Source organism: Saccoglossus kowalevskii, chromosome 4 (assembly GCF_978046115.1).
Source record: "Saccoglossus kowalevskii chromosome 4, keSacKowa6.1, whole genome shotgun sequence".
Lineage (NCBI taxonomy): Eukaryota > Metazoa > Hemichordata > Enteropneusta > Harrimaniidae > Saccoglossus > Saccoglossus kowalevskii.
In genome coordinates this window covers 241,206-268,434 of record NC_140644.1, presented here as the reverse complement: position 1 = coordinate 268,434, position 27,229 = coordinate 241,206, and the positions used below count along the sequence as shown (strand labels likewise).

The 27,229-nt window shown below is 35.3% G+C and overlaps 1 protein-coding gene across 1 annotated transcript in view; it reads right to left on the bottom strand.

The window, feature by feature from the left end:
* Positions 1-27,229, bottom strand: part of LOC102808881 (uncharacterized) — a 161,063-nt gene that overhangs the window by 55,918 nt on the left and 77,916 nt on the right. The window contains exons 11-26 of the mRNA XM_085498188.1: positions 26,085-26,133; positions 25,347-25,453; positions 25,155-25,239; positions 24,754-24,814; positions 23,529-23,582; positions 22,663-22,742; positions 21,715-21,803; positions 18,503-18,578; positions 15,943-16,014; positions 12,819-12,849; positions 9,423-9,463; positions 8,598-8,622; positions 8,176-8,310; positions 7,292-7,353; positions 1,174-1,259; positions 556-658 (exon numbers count right to left, since the gene is read on the bottom strand). Of these exons, the coding sequence (XP_085354314.1) occupies positions 556-658; positions 1,174-1,259; positions 7,292-7,353; positions 8,176-8,310; positions 8,598-8,622; positions 9,423-9,463; positions 12,819-12,849; positions 15,943-16,014; positions 18,503-18,578; positions 21,715-21,803; positions 22,663-22,742; positions 23,529-23,582; positions 24,754-24,814; positions 25,155-25,239; positions 25,347-25,453; positions 26,085-26,133 (1,156 nt within the window). The remainder of the gene's footprint in view (positions 1-555; positions 659-1,173; positions 1,260-7,291; positions 7,354-8,175; positions 8,311-8,597; positions 8,623-9,422; positions 9,464-12,818; positions 12,850-15,942; positions 16,015-18,502; positions 18,579-21,714; positions 21,804-22,662; positions 22,743-23,528; positions 23,583-24,753; positions 24,815-25,154; positions 25,240-25,346; positions 25,454-26,084; positions 26,134-27,229) is intronic.

Sequence of the window (27,229 nt, the reverse complement as noted above, 5' to 3'; positions counted from 1 at the left end):
AACATGGCGCAGTGGGCAATTTGAAAAGTGTACCTCATCTAACATGGCGCAGTGGGCAATTTGAAAAGTGTACCTCATCTAACATGGCGCAGTGGGCAATTTGAAAAGTGTACCTCATGTAACATGGCACAGTGGGCAATTTGAAAGGTGTGCCTCATCTAACATGGTGCAGTGGGCAATTTGAAAGGTGTCCTTCATGTAACATGGCGCAGTGGGCAATTTGAAAAGTGTACCTCATCTAACATTGCACTGTGGGCAATTTGAAAAGTGTACCTCATCTAACATTGCACTGTGGGCAATTTGAAAAGTGTACCTCATGTAACATGGCACAGTGGGCAATTTGAAAGGTGTGCCTCATCTAACATGGTGCAGTGGGCAATTTGAAAGGTGTCCTTCATGTAACATGGCACAGTGGGCAATTTGAAAAGTGTACCTCATCTAACATTGCACTGTGGGCAATTTGAAAGGTGTGCCTCATCTAACATGGCACAGTGGGCAATTTGAAAGGTGTCCTTCATGTAACATGGCACAGTGGTAAAATAGTTATATATTTACCTTAGTTATTGTCTTTACCCATTGTCTCTTATCACTCTGTTTGTTAGCACTGAAGAGGTAAGTTCTACCAGTAACTGTCCCAATCTCAAAACAATAAGTATGCCTTTAAACAAATAATATATAATCAGTTGAAAAATTATGAACAGACAAATCAAGATGATGTGAATAGGATCTGTTACTTTTTAAGGTTCCTAGTAAGTATGGTATTTAATTTTTTCGAGTTTTCAATGAAATGATATTCAATTTGCATTAAATGCTCAGTAGATACAAAACTTGATATATGAGAGTGCATCTCAAACAGCAGTGCATACAAACAATTTTGTAAATCATAGAAATAACTCTAAGTGTATGTGCTACTAATACAGCAAATACAATACGCTGTAAAGAAATAATAGAACCATTAAATCTGTATTGGAAGTCGCATTCTTAATAGAAGTCGCACAAATTCATTTTGAACAACTGAGTCCCAAAAAATCACCATTGTACAGAAACAGCATCCCCTCTGTTGCACTGTACCATTTCAATAGAAACCATGGCTTCTATTAATACAGATTTTACAGTATGTGTGAACAGTAATTTTCTTATGAATAAAATTGTAGAAAATTTGTAGATACTCACGACTGTTTTATTGCATCCTCTGGAGTAATATTTGATATACTGAGAATATCCCGAGCTTCTATATTATTTTTTGGAGATGATGTTACCTACATATATACAAAGAATACACCATGTAACATATATAGCATATTATTATACATCTGTCACCGTAAATAATAGAATTTACCAATCCATAAAATGGCATACAAAAGTGCTATGGACGTGTGTTTGAATGTCTTCCTTGTTTGGAAATTTTCTTTTGTTTACTTCAGATGTAGAAGCGCTATTAGCACAGGATGAAAATAGAATTAAAAAAACAAAACATTCACACAGCATGAAATGTTCTCTCATTAAATTAATATTACAAGCAAGAAAAAAAAAGTTTTTTTATCATTTTTTAAAATTATTTTTGCGTGAGGCAATAGTTTTGGACATTGAATGTCTTTGTTGTCTCTCCTGACTTTTTTTTACGTTCAAATTGCAAGTGCAAGTGCCTATTCTTCCACATAGACCATATATATGTTTGAGCAATATGACAGGGCTGTGCGACCATCTTCCTATCATAATGCTATTATGACAATGTAATGCAATATCCTGGCATCAAGTAGGCCACAAGCACCTGCAGAGTTTGACCAAGATTGCCTAAAGTCACATCCATTAGTGAATGAATCTTGACCAGTAGATTTAGCCTTCCCATTGAGTCTGTGGCATACTTTAATATCTGTTCAACCCCAGGTAGGATTTAAATTTGTGTCTACTATGCTATGCAGTGACTAGTTAATATTAAGAGTATCATGAGAATATCGCAAAGTAATCACTCACACAGATACAATCACTGTACTGCCTCTGCATGTGCTTTGTGGTATTTTCGTAATATCTCATATTATTATACATATGTCACTGTAACACCATAAGTTACAGCATGCCATAACTTTGTGGACTTTATGACACAAACGCAAAACAGGGGGGCACACAACGAAATCCATTGGCTTACAAGAAATATATCAGAATGGACATGTCATGAGCCCCCGGCATGTGAACGCAAGAAATCTGAAATAATACACAACTCAAAAAACTGTGTCTGTATTGAAGCTTAAGCCACTGAGTCTGTAGTGTAATGAGAGATTGCAGCGTGACTGCAATTTGAGGTATAGGCAGCGAAGACTGCGGCTATACAGTGGAGGAGCAGCGTTGGCTGCAAGAAGTTAGTAGGTATGGTAGATGCAGCGTGGCTGTGAACTACCGAGGTTAGCTGTTTGAAGCAGCATGGCTGCAAATGGATGGTTAATGAGGTATTAATAAAATACATAAATCTCTATCTAGATAAAAGTACAACTATAGATAACAGTATAACTAAGTAAAAATATTATCTTGGGGAGATATGAGCCCCATGAAACTATGGCGAAGTCCCCAGAATGATGATGTAATGATAATTACAGAATAACCCCCCAAGATAGTTGAGGTGGGTGTATGAGAACCATGTAAATGAAATCTGAAGAGAAAACAAATAACAGCTAGGCAACTAGGATAACCTAAACTGTGCCTGACCTGTATGTGTCAGTGGTCATGGCTGTCTGGGCAGCACGTAGTGTCCTGCTACATGAATGTAACGACTGTAACAGTCGGAATTCCACCGACCCAAATTTCAGATTAATTGATCCTGTACCCCCACTCGTGCTGCTGTAGTTGCAGTGTCAATCCTAAAAGAGTGACCTGAAAATGTGCTGGCGTCAGCACCAATAGCTGTAAGTAAAGACCTGAAACATGACAGAAAGTGTGATCGACTCAGTGACTGGCCGTCCTCGAAGACGAACAATGCATCCCATGGTTTGACCTGGGGATTTCTAAGCTTACGTATCTTAAGATTACGCTTTAGTGCTGTTACTGGACAGAACCTGTTATTGCTACAGAGAGTGAGAATTGTTCCCTTTCGAAAGGGGTCTTTGAGGCTTTCAAATGCACAAGAACCTGGTCTGAATTTTGAAAAGTTATATCCCCCGTGCATAAATGAATATTGTGATCAAAGTGTGTGGAGTCTATGGCAAATTCCCCACACCTCAAAAAACCAAAGAAGGCAACTAACACGACAGCCATTAAAAGAGCATCAGTGTATGGAGTGAAAATCCTACCATGTAAGGCTGAGGTTAATTGGGCTAAAATGTCTGCAGTGATAGAAAGTCTAATCCTACAATTCTGGCCCTGAAACCGCTTTATTGCTTGCAGTAATAAGTTTAAACTTTCCAAAAGACTACCATTGGGTGCTTACAGTGGGTTTGGAAGCCCTGACTCTATGAAGTGGAATCAAATCCCTGCTAAATACAATTGAATAGTAGCACCACTGAGCTGTAAATTATGAGAGCAGAAAGTGTCAAACAGAAGAAGCAATTCTTCTGATACTGGTGGCAGTCTAGTTCCTGAAATGGGTACATTGTGTATAGTCAAATATCTACAAAACTGTGAGTAACCACTGTTATAGACTTGTCTAGTTTTGCTTGACATAGCCTAAGTCCAAATAGTCTGAAAACTATTAGCTAGATGTTGGTTACAGTGCTGAATGATGGACACTGAGTCTTGGATTAATGAGCTGCTGGTGCCAGGGTGCGAAATCTCTGAAATTGAAAATGTAAGAATGAGTCGGCAATGCCATTGTGAACACCTGGGACATGCTGTGCGAGAGAAACAAAGTTAAAATACATAGCTGTGGAAGTTAAACGCCGCATCAACTTATTAATAACCCAACACTTAGATGAAGCTCTGCCCTTCTGAATGATGTGAACAGTTGCTAGGTTGTCGCAGTTAAAAATAATACGACGTTACAACCACTGGCTACCCCAAAGCATAGCTGCCACAACAATAGGGTGTAACTCAATTAGTGCTGTAGAATACAGATCTGCACCAAAATCACAATCTGTTGGCCATGGCTCACTGAACCATTGGCCTTGAAAATAACCCCCAAAACCAAACACTGGTGAAGAATTAGTATAAAGGTCCAAGTCAGAAGACTTGATAATGTTGCTGTGGAGAAAGAAATGCAAACCATTCCAATTGTCAAGGAAATCTCTCCACATGGCAAGTTCCATACAGCAATCTGCATTCAAGGAAACATGGTGATGAAGTTTTGACACAGAAGCTGCTAGCTGTAACAAATAGGAAATGAATGACCTGCCTGGCAAGACTACTCTAGCTGCAAAATTGAGGTGTCCTAATAATGACAGCAATTCACGTTTAGTCACAGATCTGAGCTGTCAATTGTTAAGAAATCATCTAACAAATGCAAAATAAATTTAACCCCATACTTAAATTGAGCAACCCAACATATCGCTCTTGACAGTGGGTCAAACATTTTTGGGCTTAACCTGCTGCCAAAAACTAATCTGACAAAGAAATAATACAACCCTTGCCACTTGATACCATGCAGACACCAGATGGAAAGGTGCAAAGGGATTTGTTTAAACGCATCCATGATGTCAAATTTGCACATAAAAGAACTGTTGCCTGCTTGTTTGAGTTCCTTGATAGCATTATCCACAGTTATATAGGATAAAGAATACAAGTCTTTGTCAATAAGCTCATTGAAACTGGTAACATTTTGATTGTTGTGAGGTGCAGACAAGTCAACTATTAGTCTCTTTATCCCTGAATATTTGCCTATTGCTATGCCCAGTGGGCTAATACGATACACAGGAAAAGGTGGGGTAGAAAAGGGACCTATGATGTAACCCCGATCTAATTCTACTTGTATAAGCTTACTAACAATATCAGGATTCTGTCTGGCTCACAAATAGTTATTACACTCATAAGAAATGCTAGGTACAATGTCTATGCCTGTAAAGAAACCTTCCCTAAGCCCAGTACACAACTGGAAAATAAATGATTTGTCTGGATGATTAGCTAAATCCTGTTCTAAAATGTCCACATTACGGGGTGTACTTGCAGTCTCTGGTAGTCACTGGTGTCGGTTGCAATTTGGAGCATTTACCAAGAGGATGATTGGTTTTGCAAGAGGAGCACACATGAAGGAAAGGACAGGAAACCCGGGTACATCCCTTCTCTACATTAAAGTTATTGCATATCTCTTTTCCATACACAAATATCCGAGGCCTCCCTCTCACATCATTGTTGTCTGTTTACATACTGCTACGTTGTTGGGGTGGGCTGAACTGTTTACGTGGACAGAAATCAGAAAAATGTAGTGTACTATTGCAGATAGTACACGATATGGCTTTGCGACCTGCAGTAATGCTAATAAAAATGTCATTATCTCTGACAGACCAATCCACTTTAATATTTCTATACTGGAGGTAAGCAGCTGCTTTGGTAGCAAATTGAATGTGGTAGTCATAAAACAACCCACCACCAAAACTATTGGATATATCAATTACGTCTGTCTCATACAAGTCCAATTCCTCTTGTCTACCTGGATAAACTTCACAGATGATGGATTTGTATTTTCCAAAAGCAATTAAAAATTCACTCAGAGTCAACGATTTATTCAAACGAGCATCAGAATTACCCTTGATTCTAATCTCATTGCCAGATAAGTCCATGATGGAGCGACTCTCTGCAATTTCGTGAGCTGGAATTAACAAGGTAGCCAGGTTTATATGTTTCTAATATGTTCTTTCGTACTGAAGGTGCCACGGTAACTATTTTTGGCAGATTGTGTCATGCCACCCCAAAACGTGCTCTCTCATTCGAAAGGCCAGTTTCATGTCCATATATGGTTTGATGCACTGCTGACGATTCACTGGCTGTAGGCTTGTCGTGCGATATGGTACAAGAGGAATTTACTTACACCATGTTGTTTTCTTCGATGTTGTTTACAACGTGTTGACTTGGGATATTTTTACTTAAATTAACCACAGTTTGTCGTAAATCTGCAATTTCCCATGTTGCGAAAGCTTGTCACGCAGGGGAAACGCAGTCCAATTTGCAGGGTTGTCTGAATCAAGTCCTTGAGATCGCGTACTTGTAGAAGGCTGACTGCTTGTACCGTTATCAACTGCCTCCGTAGGCAAACTTGCAGTTGAGACGATGAATGCCTTACGTTTCCTGCCTCTGCTTCGAGTAGTTACGATGTTACGTTGCATGGTGAGTTCATGAGGAAGAGTTTGTAGTGAAATATCAAAGAATAAAATACTTATTTAGGTAACAACAACGAAGAAATTGACTTTAAAATGGCACCAGGAAGAAAACAACAATGAACTACGAAGTCACGTGAACAAAAAGTCGCGGGAGAATCTGGCGAGATTTGTGTCATAAATACTACTGTTTAACATAATATATTAAACACACATATATCGGGTATTTTCATCGTACCATATTATATTGTAAACGTTCTCAATAATAAAAACAAACATGGCTGCCACCAGGGTTTGACCGGACTCCACACAAAGAAGTTTGCTGATTCTGTTCTAAACATTTTCGATTTTGGCATACCGATGATGTATCATTAAGAGGAAAAGATGTAGAATAATAAGGTTATTACGAGGATAATGCTAAGTATGCACTCAGACAGTATGCCGTTGTGTCAACCTCTGATGTGCCTTGGTCGATACTCCCGCTGTACCCTCTTTGTGCATACTTTGAGGTACATGTATCTTCATAATAACCTCATATTATTCAACCAGTGTTACTGTAGCATTACAAGTCTTGGCATGCTATAATTTTGCCGTATTGCACTTGGTATCCATATCATACCTCATACCGTATCATAGCATTCCATAAAAAGCTGTTCATTTGAAACGTATTTGCACTTGTTCCAGCACTCTTATTTTGGGAGTATTGTTCAGAAACAGCAATTTCAAATTGACATGTATACAATATCATGTTTTTGATTAAAAAATATCTGATTTGTCATACTGTAAAATACATTATTTTCACTTGGAATTAATTTTCACTATTTTCGCTTAAGGTATGATTCAGTGAAAATAAAATCCAGCGAATATACCTTTTTTCCTATATTTTATATTTAACTTATCAAAATCCAGTGAAAAAGTATTTTTCAAGAAAATAAATTCCAGCTAAAATAAAGTATTTTACAGTAATTCACAGACAGGGTGACATCTGAAACCAGAAGTTCTTCGCAATACAATATATACATTGTAACAAGCCTACAAGGCATTCTTTTCTGGCCTACCTTATCATCTACATGATATGTAAATACAGAATTACTAAAGGTACACCATCTTTTCTGAAAATCTGAAAACAAGAGTATATCACAGTATCAGTTGATAGGAATGTGTTCCCCGGTGCTTACATCATACATGTGAAACATTTTAGTAACCACAAAAAACCTGGATTTGAGAAAGGCAGAATACAGGCATATGTAAGTTAAACAGACATATGTTCACAAGAAAAACAGTTATACATAAAAGGGAACAAATGGTTATACAGACACACAGACATACCATACTCGACCGATTAGCACCCACCCCCCACCCACTTTTGAGACATTTCTATTCTCGGGTTCACATTTAGATAAGCACCCATTCCCTTAAAAATGACCCTAATTTGACTTTCTAATCATAGGTCTTAGATCATTATTTAGCTTTTTGAAATACTGGTAATCATTTTTACATGATACAGTGTGGATATTCACTGGCATGAATATGTTGTGGATGCATAGACAATGCTACGACAATGACCTGCTAATAAAAAGGAAATGTAGTAAATACTTCATGCCATAAGCAGTTTACTTATCAAAAATTGTTAGTTACCAGTTTTTGAAAAAAATCATGCCATTTATTCACAGAAATTAATTCTATTAGATCATACTTCGACATTCATTTGATAATTCATTTCCGCATTGCGATACCAGAAAGTCTTGGGGAATTTCCCAAGAATTGAGTTGGTACAACACAGCATTCTGATTAGTTAATAACCGACTTGACCCAATAGGTCAAAGAACACCATATAAAAATGTCACCATTTTTTGAGTTGAGGTCACTGGAAGCTAACACGGTTGAGTATGGTATATACATATAGACAACAGACATACATGTAGGAGGCAGGACATCTCACCTTTTCTATTTGTACTGGTCTTATACAAGTACCCTTTGTAATCGTCTTGTGTATTCTGAGGTGATACATTGGGTATCTGAATTGGTGGCAAAGATGGTAATTGTCTTCTATCAGTAATGCTTGCTGGTTGGTTACCTGCAATATGCAAAGTACCATATCATTGGATAACTTGCTAAGTTGAATGAATGACATCACATAGCCATTATTAATATTAAAGGGTGGTGGTCGTCGCACAACATCCTGCTTGATATGAGACTCATAGTGACATATGCAATGCAGTAAAATACATGTTTTTTTCACATGAACATTGAACATGTGCTGTGTGACGACCACCGTCCTTTAACTTTGCATAGAATCTGATGCCCCTCCACTGTTATTAACAATAATTAGAATATATTTCACTTTATTTAATATATACTCACAACCAATGTTCAGTGACAGAAATTCCTGAAAAAAACACACAAAAAAAACCGCATTTATATGCATTGCTATGACAACAATTTATTAATTCAACCTGGATTTACTGATCGGAACAAGAATATCAGCAAGACTAACACTTCATATAGAAAACAACATCATTTTGGAGGGTAAGGGTATATCAATGCTATATTTCCCTCTCAAAGAGTAGTATTTCAACGTTGAACTATAAAAACAGAAATTGAAATGTTTGATTTTCTGGCAGACGTTCAGTTTTCACCTTTCATGAAATACACGAGATCTCACAAATAATAGAAAGACACCTATTAAAACACATATTCTCATATTTTGGTTGTAATATGTTTTGAAACTGTATGTAAAAAATACTAAATACTAAATACAATGTACATGTCTGAAAGTGCATCACATCCTTGACAGCCACAAACATAGTTATAATAAATAACTATAAAGTTAACAATCGTGAAATTAATTAGACGAACACATATGCATAATGTTTAAAAAACGTCTCATATGGTGAATTAAATTAATTAAAACATATTTTAAAAACACACTAAACACCAATGGCTCAAACATCTGTATTTGAAAAAAGCAGTGGCTTAAGTGTACAGTCCAATATGTCTGGGTCCAAAATGTTTGTCTACCTTATATAAAATGCCTTTCTGTAGTTGATAGACTTGTTTGTATGCAAAAAACAATCACAGGCATTAATGATTTTTAAAATTTTATATGAACTTTGATGTTTTTAAAACTTAATAAACATGAAAGTCATGTCACCATAATTGACAGTGAAAGTAACAAGTTTTACTCACCATTGTCAATGGTTGATTTGTTTCCTTAGCAACTTCATAGGCTATAGAAATAAAAAAAATAATACGAGTTCAAGGGTTTTATATATCACAATGTATGTTTACTTTTGGTCATCTGACCCATTGTCCTGACCATGTGAATAAAAAATTCTGAAATTCACCAGCTCCTGAAGGTCTCTATGGATAGCAAAAATGAATGGGACAAAATGGTGTCAGCAGACAGTGTTATGTCAATATTGTCCTGCATAGTAAGATGTAGTACAATTCACAACCCACGTATTTGCAAAGGTTGAAATTTTAGACCACAGTGTAGACAGCTCATCTATCACAAAGTCCAAAGTACAGACATGACCTCATAACAGATGCAGAGGTATTAAAGCAACAAATACATTGAAATTGAACTCTGATGCTAAATTGGAGCACTAACATGTCCAAGTTTGATAAAAATTTAATAAAAACCTTTGCATCCAAAATTATTGTCAATTTTTTATCAATCCCATGATTTTAATTCCCAAATGATTATGATTATAAAGGTAATAATTTTGCAGATGCAAATAATTAAAGTAAATTACAAAAAATTAGCAAAACAAGTTTTGATGACTAAAGGGTTTACAAAGAGAAACTTGGCGGGCGGGGGCGGGTGGCGGGGGTTGAAAAACTATACCAATAACTTTTCCCTTCAAACAGCTTTAACATATAAAAACAATTTCACCCTAGGTATTTTACAGAATAAACTCACCATCAAAGTGCCGAGTTTAAGTAAACAGGTAGAGCAAGTGTACATTTTCTTTTCTTCAAATTTAGTCTTCAGTTCATTACCAGAATTGTTTTTTAGAAAATGCAAATGTGTGTTCTATTTTGCAAACATTCCTACTCCAGAATAATTGTAGCATGAGGACAATCTCATGACAATGTGTTAAGATTACTTTGAGAATAGACAAGTTGGAAATCTACTAAACAAAGAAATTCTATGAGTGCCAATCCCACTGTGTACCAAGCCATTGCACATGTTTACCACAAACACTTGACATGTACAGTTGGTTTGACAAAATACAAAATATGTTTTTACCTTGTAGTGAAATTACAGACCAAAATACAACTCTGCAATTTTTGGCTTCAAAAGGATGGCAGGAAAAATAATGATGTTCATAGGGTTAACCACACATCAATTCCAATGTAACTATTTTACAGGATAGTCAATGATAAAACCAACTGACAGTAAAAGAACAAACAACCTGACTCACAGCATTTTAACTACTATTGAAGGTTGCACTTGATTCATAAAGAAGAGAAACTATCACTATAAAATTAAAAAGCCATCAATAATATGTAATGCGTAATGCATGTATTTTTTAATTCTCTTTTTTAATTTGTTGTTGTTGTTGTTTGATATTTATTTTGCCTTTGAAGTACACTGTATAGTATTGATTGGATGACAAATAAAAACAACTATTATGTGTGCGTGATTATTATACCAAAACAATGGGCTATTTTCTGTTCACTGCGAGATACCGCGTTATGCATGAAATCAAACGTGAAAACAGGACAAACAAGGTCATAGCGTCGTAGTGGTGACAAACATTGCATGGGATTCGACAAATGCAAAAGTATTTTGGGGGATATTTCCATGCTTAATAACGTGCCTACCAGTAATACACATTTGATGGTGGTCAATTTTGATGAAGTAATGGTATTCAAACGCAATATTCCCCTGTCAAAGATCGGCCCTTCGATTTAGCTACAAATAAAAGTTAATTGAGTTCAAAATCAAATATTTTGATTTTTGCGGCAGATGTTTGGCATATGTCTTTCACGCAACTTGCGGGATCTCATAGTTTAATTTTTTCATTGCATGAATTCTCAAGTGTATGAGCATCAAAAACTATGTTTTTAGTTTGTGATAAATTAAAAAAACATGCAGTATCAAACAAAGATATTAAAAATTAAAATTAAATCATCCATATTTATTCTTTAAGACCAAGAAAAAATATTAATGCTTTTTTTTATCGAACAGATCAAGTAAAAATGTGGTTATTTTTTTTTATAAAATTTAGGTTTCCATCAAAAATAAAAATAAAAGCCCTCATTTATGATAATTATATATACTGTATCTGAAATTTGCTTTTGAAATGCAAATCCTCACTCCATTTGATTCTTATTGCTGAAATTGGCAAAAAATGTGAGTACAAAATAAAGGTCAGTGAATACAATATATGCACTCAAATATCAGTTACAGCCGTTCTAAGAATTATTCGGACAGTCAGTTAGCAATATATCTTGGAACTTTGCAAAACACTTGGGTCTTTTCTAATCTAGACTTGATGGCGATGTTGTATTGGCACGCCCACAATTGGAATCATTCCATTATCTTGCAAGATGCGGGTAAAACGCTGTTTTCAAAACGACACGCGTTGGTTACCATATATTAACAGGTTATATGTTGTATATGCATTCAAAGTGTTATTTTAAATTTTGATAACCATCTGAGTCCACCTGACATAGCGTAATTTACAAAACAACTCCAGAGTGTTGAGTAACCCCAGGTATTAATGAACTCGTCGTTGGCGAGAAGGCTCAAATTAAAGATTCTTAGCGGGAGCCTCTGCAGTTTCACGACAGTTTTGGGCCAAACTAAAAGTTGTTTTTACATTACTGGTGCATTATGTATCAAATTCAGATTTTATACCAAGGTGGAATACTTGATTATAACGGTTTGATGGACTTTGTCAAATCAGAAGTGCCTTCCTTGATCGAATCACTTTTTCAACTGCAGTTTGAAAATGACGGGGTATTATTATTATGTCTAGTCCATTTTTGTAACTGACTAAAATGAGCGAGGGGTTGACATTTTATGACAGATCTAGCAACACCCAACTTGTGATTTTAAAAATTACTGAAAATAATTACAATATAATTATAAAAAAATAAAGAATGGTTGCTGTAAAGCACGCTAGGTAATACTTGCAATTCACCAAACCGACAACCCCGCGTCCGTCACTCAAGTGGCACCGACAAGTCTAGATTGGGCAAAGACCAAAGTGTTTTGCAAAGTTGCAAGTCATTTTGCTATATTTGCAATATGTTTTTTTTATGCACAAACAGTCAAGTATACGTGTAAATCAAGTAAGAGTAAATGTATCTCAGTGATGACCAATCTGAAAGCATGCTATTTTGACATTCAATTCAATTTCAAAATCAAATCAATCGATTTTCGCAGCAGATGTTCATTTCTTTCACATATTAGACAAGCTCTTCAAGTGAATGGAAAATCATCTATTCAACTATAGACTCTAGAGAGAGGAAGTCTATGATTTATCACCTAAACAAATATTATTTCTAGTGCTAATAAGAGACTGTACAAAATGAGATTATCAATGAAAACAGAGTTATTCCACTTACCAGTTTTTCCACTTGCATTAGTGACATTTAACTGTAATAACAAAGTTCAACAAACCAATAAAAGAAATGGTAATACATGTGTAAGCATTTCTTATTATTATATCTTATTTACATGTAACTGTCATACACAAATATACCCCCCCCCCCCCCACCTGTAGATACATACATACACACTTATTAGCTTGATTTCTCCTTTTAGAAGAAAATTTCTGATATAAGCTCATAGTAATAAATGTACAGGGGTAGTCACATTTGGCTACATTTTGATAACTGTAAAATACATTATTTTTGCTAAAAAGACTTTTGGGTGTTTTGTATGGAATTTATTTTCACTGATTTTTGACGAGTTGAAGGTAAAATTATAGGAAACAAGCAGCCTCTCGGCTGAGATAGCTCCGCTGTAAGCAATGCACATTTCAATTAAAGAACAGAAGATATCATTAGAAAATGAACAATATGTATAGTATCAATGCTATGGGACTTGCTGTTTTCAACTAGAATTCAAAAATATCATTTTTCACCATAAATGATTGTGGTTTTTAACAAGAAGACGAAAATATCACTTTTTACCAAAAATGACAAAAATATTCATCAAAATTAGAGAATTGAAGATATCATCATGAAATAAACAAATTTGAGAGTGGTCCACATGTAGTACCTATATATGTAATATCAAAGCAATTGGACTTGCGTTTTTTAACAAGAAGTCGAAAATATCACTTTTTACCAAAAATGACAAAAAATATTCACCAAAATTAGAGAATTGAAGATATGATCATGAAATGAACAAATCTGAGAGAGGTCTACCCAAAGTACATATACACCAAGTATCAAAGCATTCAGGCTTGTAGTTTTCAAGAAGAAGGCGAAAAAGTAAACGACGACGACGGACAATCACTCATATGATAAGCTCCACTCGACAAAGTCGACAGCGGAGCTAAAAAGGTATATTCATTGGATTTCATTTTCACTGAATCATTCGAACCTCGTGCACCAAATACAATTATATTGTTTCATTTTATTAGTAAAAGACGTTTCAAATAAAAACAGACTGCAACTGCATTGCTTAGTAGCAAATGATCGCGGTATCGCAATCCGGTCATGCTGCGTTTTACAATTGTGGATTATTTAAACAATAATGAACGACCTGCCAACCCATAATGGGCGAAAGCTCACTTTGTGCGACATATATGTACGAGGCGTTAGCCGAGTACATATATGGAGCACAAAGTGTGCTTGAGTCCATTATGGGTTGTCAGGAAGTTCATTATTGTTATTATTTTGTAGCGTTGGCATTACCAGTGGATTTGCTGCCTCTAAAAAGCGAAAAAATTTGGAGAAAAATCTACAGTGAACGGAATAGTTTCAAAGTCACTGCCCCGTGAATCTGAATAATTTAAAATGTCTTTCTGGAAATTGTTTCCACAATCTCATATGGCAAACTAAGGAAGAAACTAGTTTTAATCCATCAAATATAATTGTATTGAACTCATTTACATTGCGAGTGAATGAGTGACTGATGTGTGATGTGGAGTAGCATTACAGTGATAGCCCGAGCGAACGACACACCGTGACTGGTACCGGGGACTGGTACGCCGTATCGGTGTCCACCGCTGCTTGCACTACACTACGCTAGATCGCCGCCGTGGTCCAGCTGGATCGACTGTGCGTAGGGACGCGTACCCGGGCACATGTACATAGTTGCATCATTACACCATCCCACGAGTTTTTTCAAACAATCAAGGTAGATATTATTGGCAACTGTTCTTTCTGTGTAATAATTATTTTAAATTTCACGGGAGGGCGGGGATTTGACGAATACTATGAAGCCAAACATAGCGTAGCGGGCGAATGAACATGACCGGAGGGCCAGTGGGTGTTAGCCATCCTAGAAGGAGAACCAACAGTGATTTTAATCTCACTGTATAAATAAACAGATACACACCTGGGAACACGGATACTTTCATTTATTTATACAAACTGTGCCCGAACTGTTACATTTACCGGGAGTCGACACCGAGGAAATAAGAGTCACGACGGTCTTTCGTCAATCTCGTTTCGCAAATTTTGTAGTACAAAAACAGAACAAATTCATCTCTCTGTACTCGTAGACATACATTGTACCCCCATTTCGTTTATCGCATTTGCTTGGATAAATTATCCTCAGTTAACCTCACTTCATCAACACGATAAGGCGACGACGATGCCTTCAGAATATTGACTGATTTCGATATTGAAATCTGCTGTTATTGGTTATGGACCATTTTATTTGATGTCGATTGTGGTATTAAATATTTGTTATCTAACAATATTTCTTCATTTTCAATAGTTTCTTCTTTATTGTTTTCGAAATCAACATTGTATTCATATCCATGGGACAGGGCCTTGATGCTCAATAATGTAATACATTATTGCGAATAATCTGCTGCAATGACATCATAAAATCCACTGGTATTGATAATGCTATAATATAATACCTAGTAATGATTATAATAACGTGCAAAAAATAAATTCATTGAATTGTTATGAAATGCAAATAAATTTCAACTTAATTATTTCATCGTAAGCGAATGATTCCGATCGCATGTTTGACCTGAGACTGTGTTCTTTGACCTGACAGGTCAATTAATCGATAATTAACCAATGAAAACGATGGATGATGCCAACGTGTTCAAAATACCATAGCTCATTTAAATATGTTAATGTTATTGAACGCAGCATGAAAGAGATTTGTCAATGTTGTTGTACGATCTTTTGGCTTGGATTTTGACGGAAAAATGGCATGATTTGATTTTAAATAAAAAAATTAGTTGTTTTCAAAAGATAAACTGAACATTTGAAGAATAATTTAACATTCACGCTTGTCGCAATAAACATCAATACTCTTGTCAATGACTACGGCGAAACTTTTAGGCATCAGAAAAGATTGAAATAACACCTTAAAAAAACTGCCGAAAAATCGCCCTGGGCGGTTTCTTGGTCCCAATTTTTTTTTTAAAAAACCCGAACTGCCCTGGGCGAATTTACGGCAGAATCCGGTATATGGCATAAAAATAGCTCTAACATACAGCGGTAATAAATTAACATAATCACAAAGTAAAATTGACAATAATCATGTACTTACATTAACTCCTGCAAAAACAACATTCATCACATCAGATAAATTGTCATCAAAATTACCAATAGATAATAATGACTGAAATAGAAATTAGCAAGAGTGTTAACCTGTCATTTCCAAGAAAGTAGTGACCACATTTAAACAAGTTACCAATGGTAAAAGTTGTAAAGAGTGGTGTAATCAGACATCCTGTGTTTGATGATTTGAGTTCTATTGTGGCTGAATCTGTCATCCAGTACACATGTAGCTGGACTTCTAAAAATTGCTAAATATTATCATGGTAAAATAGTTTTAGCTACATCAGCTAATATGATATACGAAGATATCGCAAAGTATTCCTGAAGACAGTACACCTGGAGTATTGACTGACGCACAGTGGAGGTTGATGCGACCATGTACTGCCTGAGTGCATACTTTGCGGTATCCTCATTATAACCTTATCATTATACATCTTTTCCTCCCAATGTTATATCATGAGAATGCCGAGATCCAACAAATTTATGACAGATTTTTAGCAAACTTCTTTGAGTGGGGGGGCCAGTCAAACCCTGGAGGGTGCCATGTTTGTTTTTATTATTAGAGGATGCTTACGCGTATAATCATTCCATATTTGGATTTCACATTTTCTAATATGGTAGCATAAAAATACCCAGTGCAATATCGCAAAATTATGGCATGCTGTGACAGATGGATGTTTTTTTTTTACTATAGCCAATAAATACCTTGTTTTAGTATCTTGATAAACTAACTAACATAGTGAATATTCAAGCAACAAATTAAAACATAAAACTTGTAACACAACTTGTTTTTGCCATCAAATAGTGTTCCAGTCTCTCCCATCAATGTATCTACTGTTCCATCTATTATACCAGTATATATATTCTCCGGAGCGAGCATCCGGGGCAACCACAATCAGTGAAAACGACGGTCTTAAAAAACTGTATTTTTGGCTCATTGTTGAGACTCTCGATGATGGACTCCTGAACAAGATCACCCTTATAGCTGATTTCTCGACAGGCATTCCACAACAGCTCACGCAGAGCCCATAGAAATACATGCTACAGTTGTGCAAATCTTAGCAACATAGAATGCTGCAAACAAAAAACATAGCTCTACCTCATAGAATAGATCAATCAATGGAAAAGAACTGAACACTATTTGAGAAGAAAACAAGCCATGCATGGCACAGTTCCTGTTAGTTATCAAATTTAAGATATAATGTTTTGTTTATAGTAATATAGCTGGAATATAAACATGTCAGGAATATGATGATTGTTTAACATTTAAATGATTGACATTTGTATCTGATCGTCTGGAACAGCATTAATTAAAACAAAATCAGCCATTATGAATATATGTATAATGAATATATAAAATATGAACATAGTCAGTCAAAGCATGTCAGAGATATGGCTCTAGAAGCCCATTCATTAAAACAAAATGGCCACTAGTCAGCCATTCAGAACCCGATCTAAACAATATAACAAGTTTTTTAGCACAAAAATAGCCACCATTAGGCCACTTTGAAAAGGATCGTCAAACCAATATATCCGTATATCTGTGACATGATGTATAATGAATATTAAAAATTTGAACATAATCAGTCAAAACAAGTCAGACATATGGGTCTGGAAACCCATTCATTAAAACAAAATGGCCACCGGACAGCCATTTTGAGCCTGATCTGAAAAATAAAATGACGTGCATCAGGAACCCGTAATGTCTAATGTATGTACCAAGTTTGAACGAAATCCATCCATAAATGCCAGAAATGCTTGATATTTGATGATTTTTTAGCACAAAAATGACCACCATTCGGCCATTTTGAATAGGATCGTCAAACCAATATATCTGTCTATCTATGACATGATGTATAATGAATATTTAAAATTTGAACATAATCAATCAAAACAAGTTGGAAATATGGGTCTAGAAGCCCATTCATTAAAACAAAATGGCCGCCAGTTGGCCATTTTGAATGTTATCTGAAAAACAAAATTATTTGCATCAAAGTCCCATGTCTAATGTATATATCAAGTTTGAACAAAATCCATCTGTAAACAGCTGAGAAATGCTTGATTTTTATGATTTTTTAGCACAAAAATAGCCGCCATTCGGCCATCTTGAATCAGATCGTAAAACAAAATGATGTTCATCAAGGTCCTATAATGTCCAACATATATACAAGGTATGAACAAAATCCATCTGTAAACAGTCGGGAAATGCTTGATTTTGATGATTTTTAGGACAAAAATGGCCGCCATCTTGAATCACAGATCGTGAAACAAATTTACGTGCGTATGTATGATATCATATATGATGTATGTGTGAAGTTTGATTGTGATTGGTCCAGGCATTTCTAAGATACAGGTTCGGACGCACGCACAGACGCAAGCACACACGCACGCATGGACACACGGAGGTCAAAACATAAGTCCCCGTTTTCGGACTTCGTTCGAACGGGGACTAAAAAGTGGTGCAGTTCTCTTGCTCTCAACAAGATCTTAGTAGTCATTTTAGTCTTATTCCATTCATTGAGTTGAAAAAACAATAAATAATGCAATACCTGATCTGTCAGCTCTACATGTTTACTGTATCTGTGATGTCTGTACTTATTATCTATAAATGTCAGTCTAGTGCGCCTGAAAAAAATATTAACAGAAAAAGTCATTTTTGGACTACAAGTATCAACATTCAAATTTGCACACAAACGTAATTCCCCAGTTTTAGATGATAGCAGATGAAGTAAATGTCAGTCTAGTGCACCGGAAAAAATTTAAAAGAAATACTAACAGAAAAAGTCATTTCTGGACTATAAGTATCAACATTCAAATTTGCACCCAAAAGATAATTCCCCGGTTATAGATAATGCCAGATGAAGTAACCCACCATGAGTGATATCAATGCCATTTTAAATGAAATCGGCACAAGCATGACAGAGAAAAAGTCAACGATATGAAAAACAACAAGCCATGCATGGCACAGTCCCCGTTAGTTATCAAATTTAAGATACGGTACATAGTTTTGTTTATAGTAATATAGCTGGAATATAACCATGTCAGGAATATGATTTTTTAACATTAAAATGATTGACATTTGTATCTGATCGTCAAACAAGTACTTGTCCACATTGAGAGATATTGCTCTGGAACAGCATTCAAAATCAGCCATTTTGAATACATGTATATACAGACCCGCCAGAAAGTATTTACGCACCACACTACAGGCAGCTACTATCTACGATATCATACAATAAAATAAACTCAATAACGGTTTGAATAAATATATTTATATATCTAATAAAATATGCGTTTTTACACACAATAAAAACAACAAAATTGTCATTGTCATGCAGGATTGAATAAAAACGGCAGTCTGAACGAAACAATGAAAAAACGTTCGAATTCTCTATGGAGAATACCGTGTAAACGCAAGCTCATGAATATTCATGAAGACATAGAACGCAGCGATTGTCAATAATGCGTGTGTCCACCTCTTCGCTGGATGACTTCTCTGAGCCGTTTTGGCATGGTATCGACGAGTTTCCGACACATGTTCACTTGGAACTGTCCCCAAGCTTCCATTATACTCGCGTATAAATCCTCGATGTTAGCAACTGGTCGGGAATGCACCTCTAAATCGATCAACTCCAAAAGGTTCTCAATGGGATTCAAATCTGGAGACTGTGCAGGCCAATTCAAAGTGGTAAAATTGTCGAAAAAATATCCGTACTCTTGTGCATTATTTAGAAAATCCCTCACTGCCAATGCTGTGTGAACGGAGGCATTATCCTGTTGGAAATGAAAATTGGGTTCAACGAGTCTTAGTGCCGACGGTATCATTTCATTTTGCAGGATATCCAAATATTTCCATCGGTTCATGGTCGTCGGTACACGGACCAGCGACCGTAGGCCGGTAGCCGAAAAACATCCCCACACCATGACGCTACCACCACCAAATGTTATTGTAGGTTTAATGCATTTCAGCTCGTACTCTTCACCTGGTCTCTGACGTACAAATAATCTTCCACGGCTACGAAACACCGTAAACTTTGATTCGTCCAACCAGATAACTTGAGCCCACTGCACCGGAGTCCAGTCGATGTGTTGTCTGGCAAATTGCAATCGCGCTGCGATGTGTCGAGGTTGTAGTTTAGGTTTCTTTTTTGCAACACAGCCGCGAAGATTACCATCCTTATATAGTCTTGATTTTCTAGTGCTCAAACTCAATCTTTTCCCAGTGAGTTGATTAAAATTGGCACACAAATCACGGGTGGTGTGAAACCGATTCGCTAAACTAGACCTGATGAGTAGCCGGTCTTCGCGTTGCGTTGTACGCCTTGGTCGACCTGATTGACGATGATTGTCCATACTACCTCGCAGACGAAGTTTTCGCAGGTTGAAACGTATGGAGCCTCCAGAAATTCTTAGTCTTCTTGCAATTTCCCTCCTTCTGTATACAGTGCTTCAATGTTCCCTTTAGTAAATTCTGACAATTCCCTAACTTTTGGCATGGCTCAATGTTTGTAAATAAAAATTACGTATCTAACACTATGACCTCGATAGGAATATTCATGAACTACAACTGACAGGTATTCCCGACCAGAAGCGCGTGTTGAAATAATTTCAGCTTCCCATTTGGTTCAAATTTGCATGAGAAAGGACACGACTATCGCACATGTTTTATGGCGCGAAGTTTTAATGAGATGCAAATGATATGCAAATGAGCGCGCTCCCATAACATCTACATACAAAAAAACTAAACACAAATCAATCATTTTATTTTGACTAAAATGCACTAGTTCTTCTTAAATTTAGTATATTTTAAAGTCAACACATCATGTTACCCGGAATTGTTATTTTTAGTTACGAAAACGATCAAATGACAAGTGCGTAAATACTTTCTGGCGGGTCTGTATATAACATGATGTATAACGAATATATAAAATTTGAACATAATCTGTCAAAACAAGTCGGAGATATGATTCTAGAAGCTTATTCATTAAAACAAAATGGCCGCCAGTCAGCCATTTTGAATCCAATCTGAAAAATAAAATGACGTGCATCAGGATACCGTAATGTCTAATGTATGTACCAAGTTGAACGAAAACCATCCATAAATGCTTGATATTTGATGATTTTTTAGCACAAAAATGGCCACCATTCGTCCATTTTTAATAGGATCATCAAATCAATATATCTGTCTCTCTATGATATGATCTATAATGAATATTTTAAATTTGAACATAATCAGTCAAAGCAAGTCAGAGATATGGCACTAGAACCACATTCATTAAAACAAAATGGCCGCCAGTTGGCCATTTTTAATCTTATCTGAAAAACAAAATGATGTGCATCAAGGTCATATATTGTCTAATGTATATACCAATTTTGAACAAAATCCATCTGTAAACAGCCGAAAAATGTTTGATTTTGATGATTTGCAGCACAAAATTGGCCGTCATTTGGCCATCTTGAATCAGATCGTGAAACAAATTGACGTGCATATGTATAATATCATGTATCATGTATGTGTGAAGTTTGATTGTACATGTAATTGGTCCAGGCGTGTCTAAGATACAGGTCCGGATGCATGCACGCACGGGGGTCAAAACATAAGTCTCGTTTTCGGACTGCGTCCGAACGGGTACTAACAAACAACAATCAATGTGCCTTTGTACCAGCTTTGAACCAAATAAGTCCAGGGAATCTCAGATAAAATGATGGTCCGTGATTTATACTGTCAGACAAGGGACAAAAAAAAAATTGCATGACTTACATTTCACAAACTGGTGTTATCTTGTCTTGAGAATCAAGATTGTCTTCCCAGAATGCATTGGCAGTGTCATTACCCACTTTTAACAATAGCTAAAAATGAAACAAATGTCAAGTTAAACTATCAAGGTGGTACACAAATCATTCAAAAAACTCACACTGAAAAATCAAATCTTGTTTTTTGACTACTCCTCACAGATTTATATTTTATCACTACATACATTTAAACTGTGGATTAATTTTTATCTGGTCAGGTCAATGTCAAATTACATGGGGCTGGTGGGTTAACCCTTTTACCACCAGTTCCCTGTTTTCATAACAAATTCACAAAATAGTCTAGTTTATAGTCTGCACTTTCCTTCCAAAGATTGGAATAAAAATAACCAAATTTTTTGAATAAAAACCAAAAATTGACTAAAATTTTGTCTGTCGGCTCCAAAATTAAAAAAAATATTGAAGAATATAAGAAAAAAGTGAAAACAAAATTGGGCTGAGAAAGTCTGGTGGTGAAAAGGTTGAGGGTCAATGTTATCCATATAACAGTTTATGACCACTGATCATCAACAGCTTACATGTATATTTCACTTTATTCATTGAATCTGTATTCCATGGTCACCTGAAAGAAGTATAATTGAAATAACAGGCTACACACAGCCCACTAATAGGTAATATCCGGGCTCTTTTAAATATTTGGCTCAATTGTGTCTCACTAATTATTACATACATTCCCTTCCTTGGCCAGCTATTTAAACAATAATGAATCCCCTCAGTGCCACATTGGATTCAGAGAAGAGAAATAAGTTGTGAGGTGAAGCTAAACACATTATTGCATCTAGACTCTTATCCGAATCCAATATGTGACTCAAAGATACTAGATTTAAGTATGGTAAGCATCTATTCCTCCATCATTTATTAAATCTGACACCAAAAGTGACTCATACGACTTACATACCTGTTGGGTAAGTGGTGCTAACTTATCCATCCTCAATGATCTGACTTTGGAAACATCAACACCCAAAGAACGATGACAGCCTGGTCATAGAAAAAAAGAAACATACTCATTAACACACCTTTTGGAGTGTAAAAATCCATGACGGTTACATATAATAGATAGATTAACAAAGAATAGATTCAAGCCTACTCATAATAGAGCATTTTCCATTGACTGTGTTATGCATGAAATCGAATGAAAAAACAAGACAAACAATGATCATTCTGACATAGTGGCTTTCGAACATTCCATGGGGTTAGTCAAACACAAAAATATTTTTGGGTATTTCCACACCTAATAATGTGCTATACACATTTAATGATGATTAATTTTCATGAAGTAATGGTATCTCAAAGTAATATTCCCCTCTCAAGGATCGCCATTACGACATTGAGCTATAAAAAAGAAACATAAATTCAAAATCAACTCGTTGATTCTTGTGACAGACGTTCGAACCACGCCTTTTACGCAATATGCAAGATCTTGAGGTGAATGGAAAATTACCTATTTTTGCAGTGGTCATAAATTACATTATTTTGAAAAATTTACATTTGGTTCAAAATTATCAAAACAGTTTTAGAAAAAAAACAAAAAAAACATGAAGGCAATATATCGCACCAAAATTTTGTCCAGAAAAATGATGGCACCCAATGAGAGTTTCTATCTATTGGTTTCAGGTACTTTAGCAGCAAAAGTGCTAAGGAAGATATTAACTGCCATTAATAATAATCTTAGCATCAGGTAGTGTAGTGTATTATTAAGTTTGGGATGGATATCACACCTCATCACAAGACTACCATGAGAGATTGTACGTTACATTTCTTTACCTGAGCATTCTTTGCATATAACCACAAGTAAATTGATAGATGTCCAATCTGGAGCTGAAAATGAAAACATTAAATATTATTTGAAAAAAAATTATACAAGTATAAAGTTTAATGGTTGTCTGAGGAAAAGCCATATATGGCTTTTGACTGAGCATAATTTTATTTATTATATGCCTATAGCTCTTTAACCCATGGGGCTGAGAACTTCTAATCAATAATTTCCATTATGTACAAAGACATAAATCACAGTCATTTGTTAATATACGTTGGGCTAAACAATCATTTTAACTTTGAAAGTTTGCCACCAACCCTGTCAGTGACATGATCAAAATTTGCATCCCCAAACATGCCACATAGCAGCAACTATAATGATGCAAATACAGAGCTTTGTTTAATATTTGATTTGCAATTCCCCTTTTATGCTTTCATAAAAGCTAGAAAGACTCTCGTTGTCACTCTGTATAAAATACTCCAGCCCGGCCAGAGTACTGAAACCTTGGCAGAACTATTTGATAACCACTGCCAAAAATTCTTCATATATAAATCAGCGAAATGTTTGTTCTAACAACAGCAAAATAAAGTTCTGACCATCATATCTCTGTAAGTTGAAATAGCTGACTGCAGGCAGAGCAGTGTTTGATTTGCTATTGTAAATTGGTGTCTTAAACAGATCTGAGCCAACACTATAAGAAGGCTGTTTAGACTGTTGTGTTTTTTTGTTGTTTCGGCCACAAAAAGGCATGAGATTACTGCCAGTTTTGAATCAATCAAAACCATGGATGATAAATCAACATTCGGGTATCACACACAAAAAAACTTATTGGTATTTGGCATCAAAAGATATATTATCTTATTTGCTACTATTCGTTTTTGATGCATCACTAATTAGACAACAATTAATGTGCATATTAAATGAGGTTATTGTGAGTAAGTATGCACAAAGGCAGTTCGGTGACTGTATCGACTGACACATATCGGAGGTTGATGTGTTACCATACTGCCTGAATTCATTATTTGCAGTATTCTTATGATAACCTTATTATTATACACATTTTGGCTGCTTGAATTAATAATTGAATGAGAGATAACAGACTAAACGAAGAACATTTCATGCTTTGTGAATATTTGCATTGAGTGATGGAATTTTATGTCCATTACATGCTAATAGTGCTACTGCATCTGAAAGTAACAAAAGAAAGTGATTCAGAATAAAAACAAGACTTACAATCATCACCACAATCAGCACATTTTTTGTTTGCAGGATTCTGATGATTAAATAGTAATGCCTACAACAAAACAGACAACAGCATAATGCAAACTTTGCAAATGTTCTTGAGAATTATTTTGTATTTATACTTGAAACAAGATACACAACTGACAATCACAGATTAGGACAGACACATGCAGATACTGTGCGGGAATGCCACACCATGAATAAAGAATACAATATTTGCTTTGTTATAAGCACATGTAGTTCTGTAAATGACAAAGACATGTTTATGGTCAAAATAAGACATATTTCAATGATCCAGTATACAGAAGATACCATTTTCAATTTATGTGCAGTTGAATAGAGAAACGCTTCTAATAGACCAAATACAGAAGAATAATCAATCAGGTACTCACTGTTGGATCAGAAAGTGCTTCTTTTATTGCCACTTCCAGTGCCTCAGCCCATGCCTTTGTTTCATCTGCGTTTTCAAATAATAGCCTAAAAATAAAAAAATAATTTACATCACAACTCATGTTGCATAGAAATATAGTTAGCCTAACTGAACATGTAAGCTCATCACAGTAATACATGTAGATGTTACTTACATACATCTCTGATTTGGTGTCACTACTTCCAGTTTATTACCCCGATGTTCCTTCACTGAGGATATATTCAACTGAATTTCACTTATAGGACAAGCAGCATCATGATCCTGAAAATAAAAATCCACACTCAAATGTGTTGTTATTTTGAAATTTATCAACAAACAATAGATAATCTGATGTATTTTATGGCAAGAATTTTTTATTTCAATTTGTTTTTAGCTATTGGGAATTTTTGATTGTTTTTTATTATGTACATTTTGTTTTCAACTACCATACTTCATACAAGTCGGCCATTTTGAAAAATGATGTGAAAAACAAAATAAATGCATTAAGATTCTATAATGTCAAATGTATGTACCAAAGAAAGAAACCCATTCATACTAAGATCTGGTACCAGATTTTGATGGAACACAGGAGTCAAAAAAACTGTATTCATCAAAATTAAAAAATTAAAGATATCACAAAATGAACATATCTGAGAAAGGTCTACCCAAGGTACATATACATCAAGTATCAAGGCAATAAGATACTTTTCAAGTCCAAAAAGTCAAAAGTTGATGTAGATGATCAACAATCACGAATATGATAAGATCTACTTGTCAAAGTCGACAGTGAAGCTAAACCCCTTGTGTGATTTTACTACATGTTTTACTTATTTCTTTAGGCAAGCTGTTAATTTAGGACCACAAGCCTTGGACTAAAATAAAGAGCAACTCAGCAATGTTCTTGTGTTCTTACCTGGAGATTGGCATAATAACAGAGACGCCCATTTTTCACTGCCATATACCTAGATGAAATCAAAATGTTTGTTATTACTCAATTAGATATATACACTTAACTAATCAACTTATCTGTTGCATTTGCATATTGATAGGATTAATGGATATGCATACTAATAAGCATTTGCATATTGATAGGATTAATGGGATATGCATACTAATAAGCATTTGCATATTGATAGGATTAATGGGATATGCATACTAATAAGCATTTGCATATTGATAGGATTAATGGGATATGCATACTAATAAGCATTTGCATATTGATAGGATTAATGGGATATGCATACTAATAAGCATTTGCATATTGATAGGATTAATGGGATATGCATACTAATAAGCATTTGCATATTGATAGGATTAATGGGATATGCATACTAATAAGCATTTGCATATTGATAGGATTAATGGGATATGCATACTAATAAGCATTTGCATATTGATAGGATTAATGGGATATGCATACTAATAAGCATTTGCATATTTGCTCCTATTAGGAGCAAAATGTTATAATCCCTTGCATATCAAACATTACATACCGGTAACATACATATATGTATCATACCAAAAACATATGGAATCAAAGGCACTTAAAACTATGCATGATATACACCAATTTTGTGGGACATCTATGTACAAAATTTATTAAATTCATTGAGTCCGATTTTAGCAAAAATGTAAGTACTTTATTCCAAGGCTGATATTATAATAACCCCCACATCAATACGCTTGAGTATAATGTATGAAGCCTGTGATCATCAGGAAATATACTTTGGTTTCAGATTAAGGTGTTGTGATAGATATTTTGATAGTTATGCATAATACCTGCTCGATTTGATGAAATTTTTTGACATACCGAAAGTGTTCATGATTAGCATAATGTTCGAATATGATGAGTCATTAACATGTGATTGGCAAGTGCAACTTTAGTATGAGGAGTTTGAACACAATTAAAATAAGGACTATCCAATAAATGATAAATTTTTGAAAAACAAAATTAATAACAAAATCATTTTTTCAAGTGGTCAGTCAATGTATATTTCATAAAGCAAATACTATTCCAACAATACTGAATTAATTGGAGAACCTGACTTTAAGACTTAC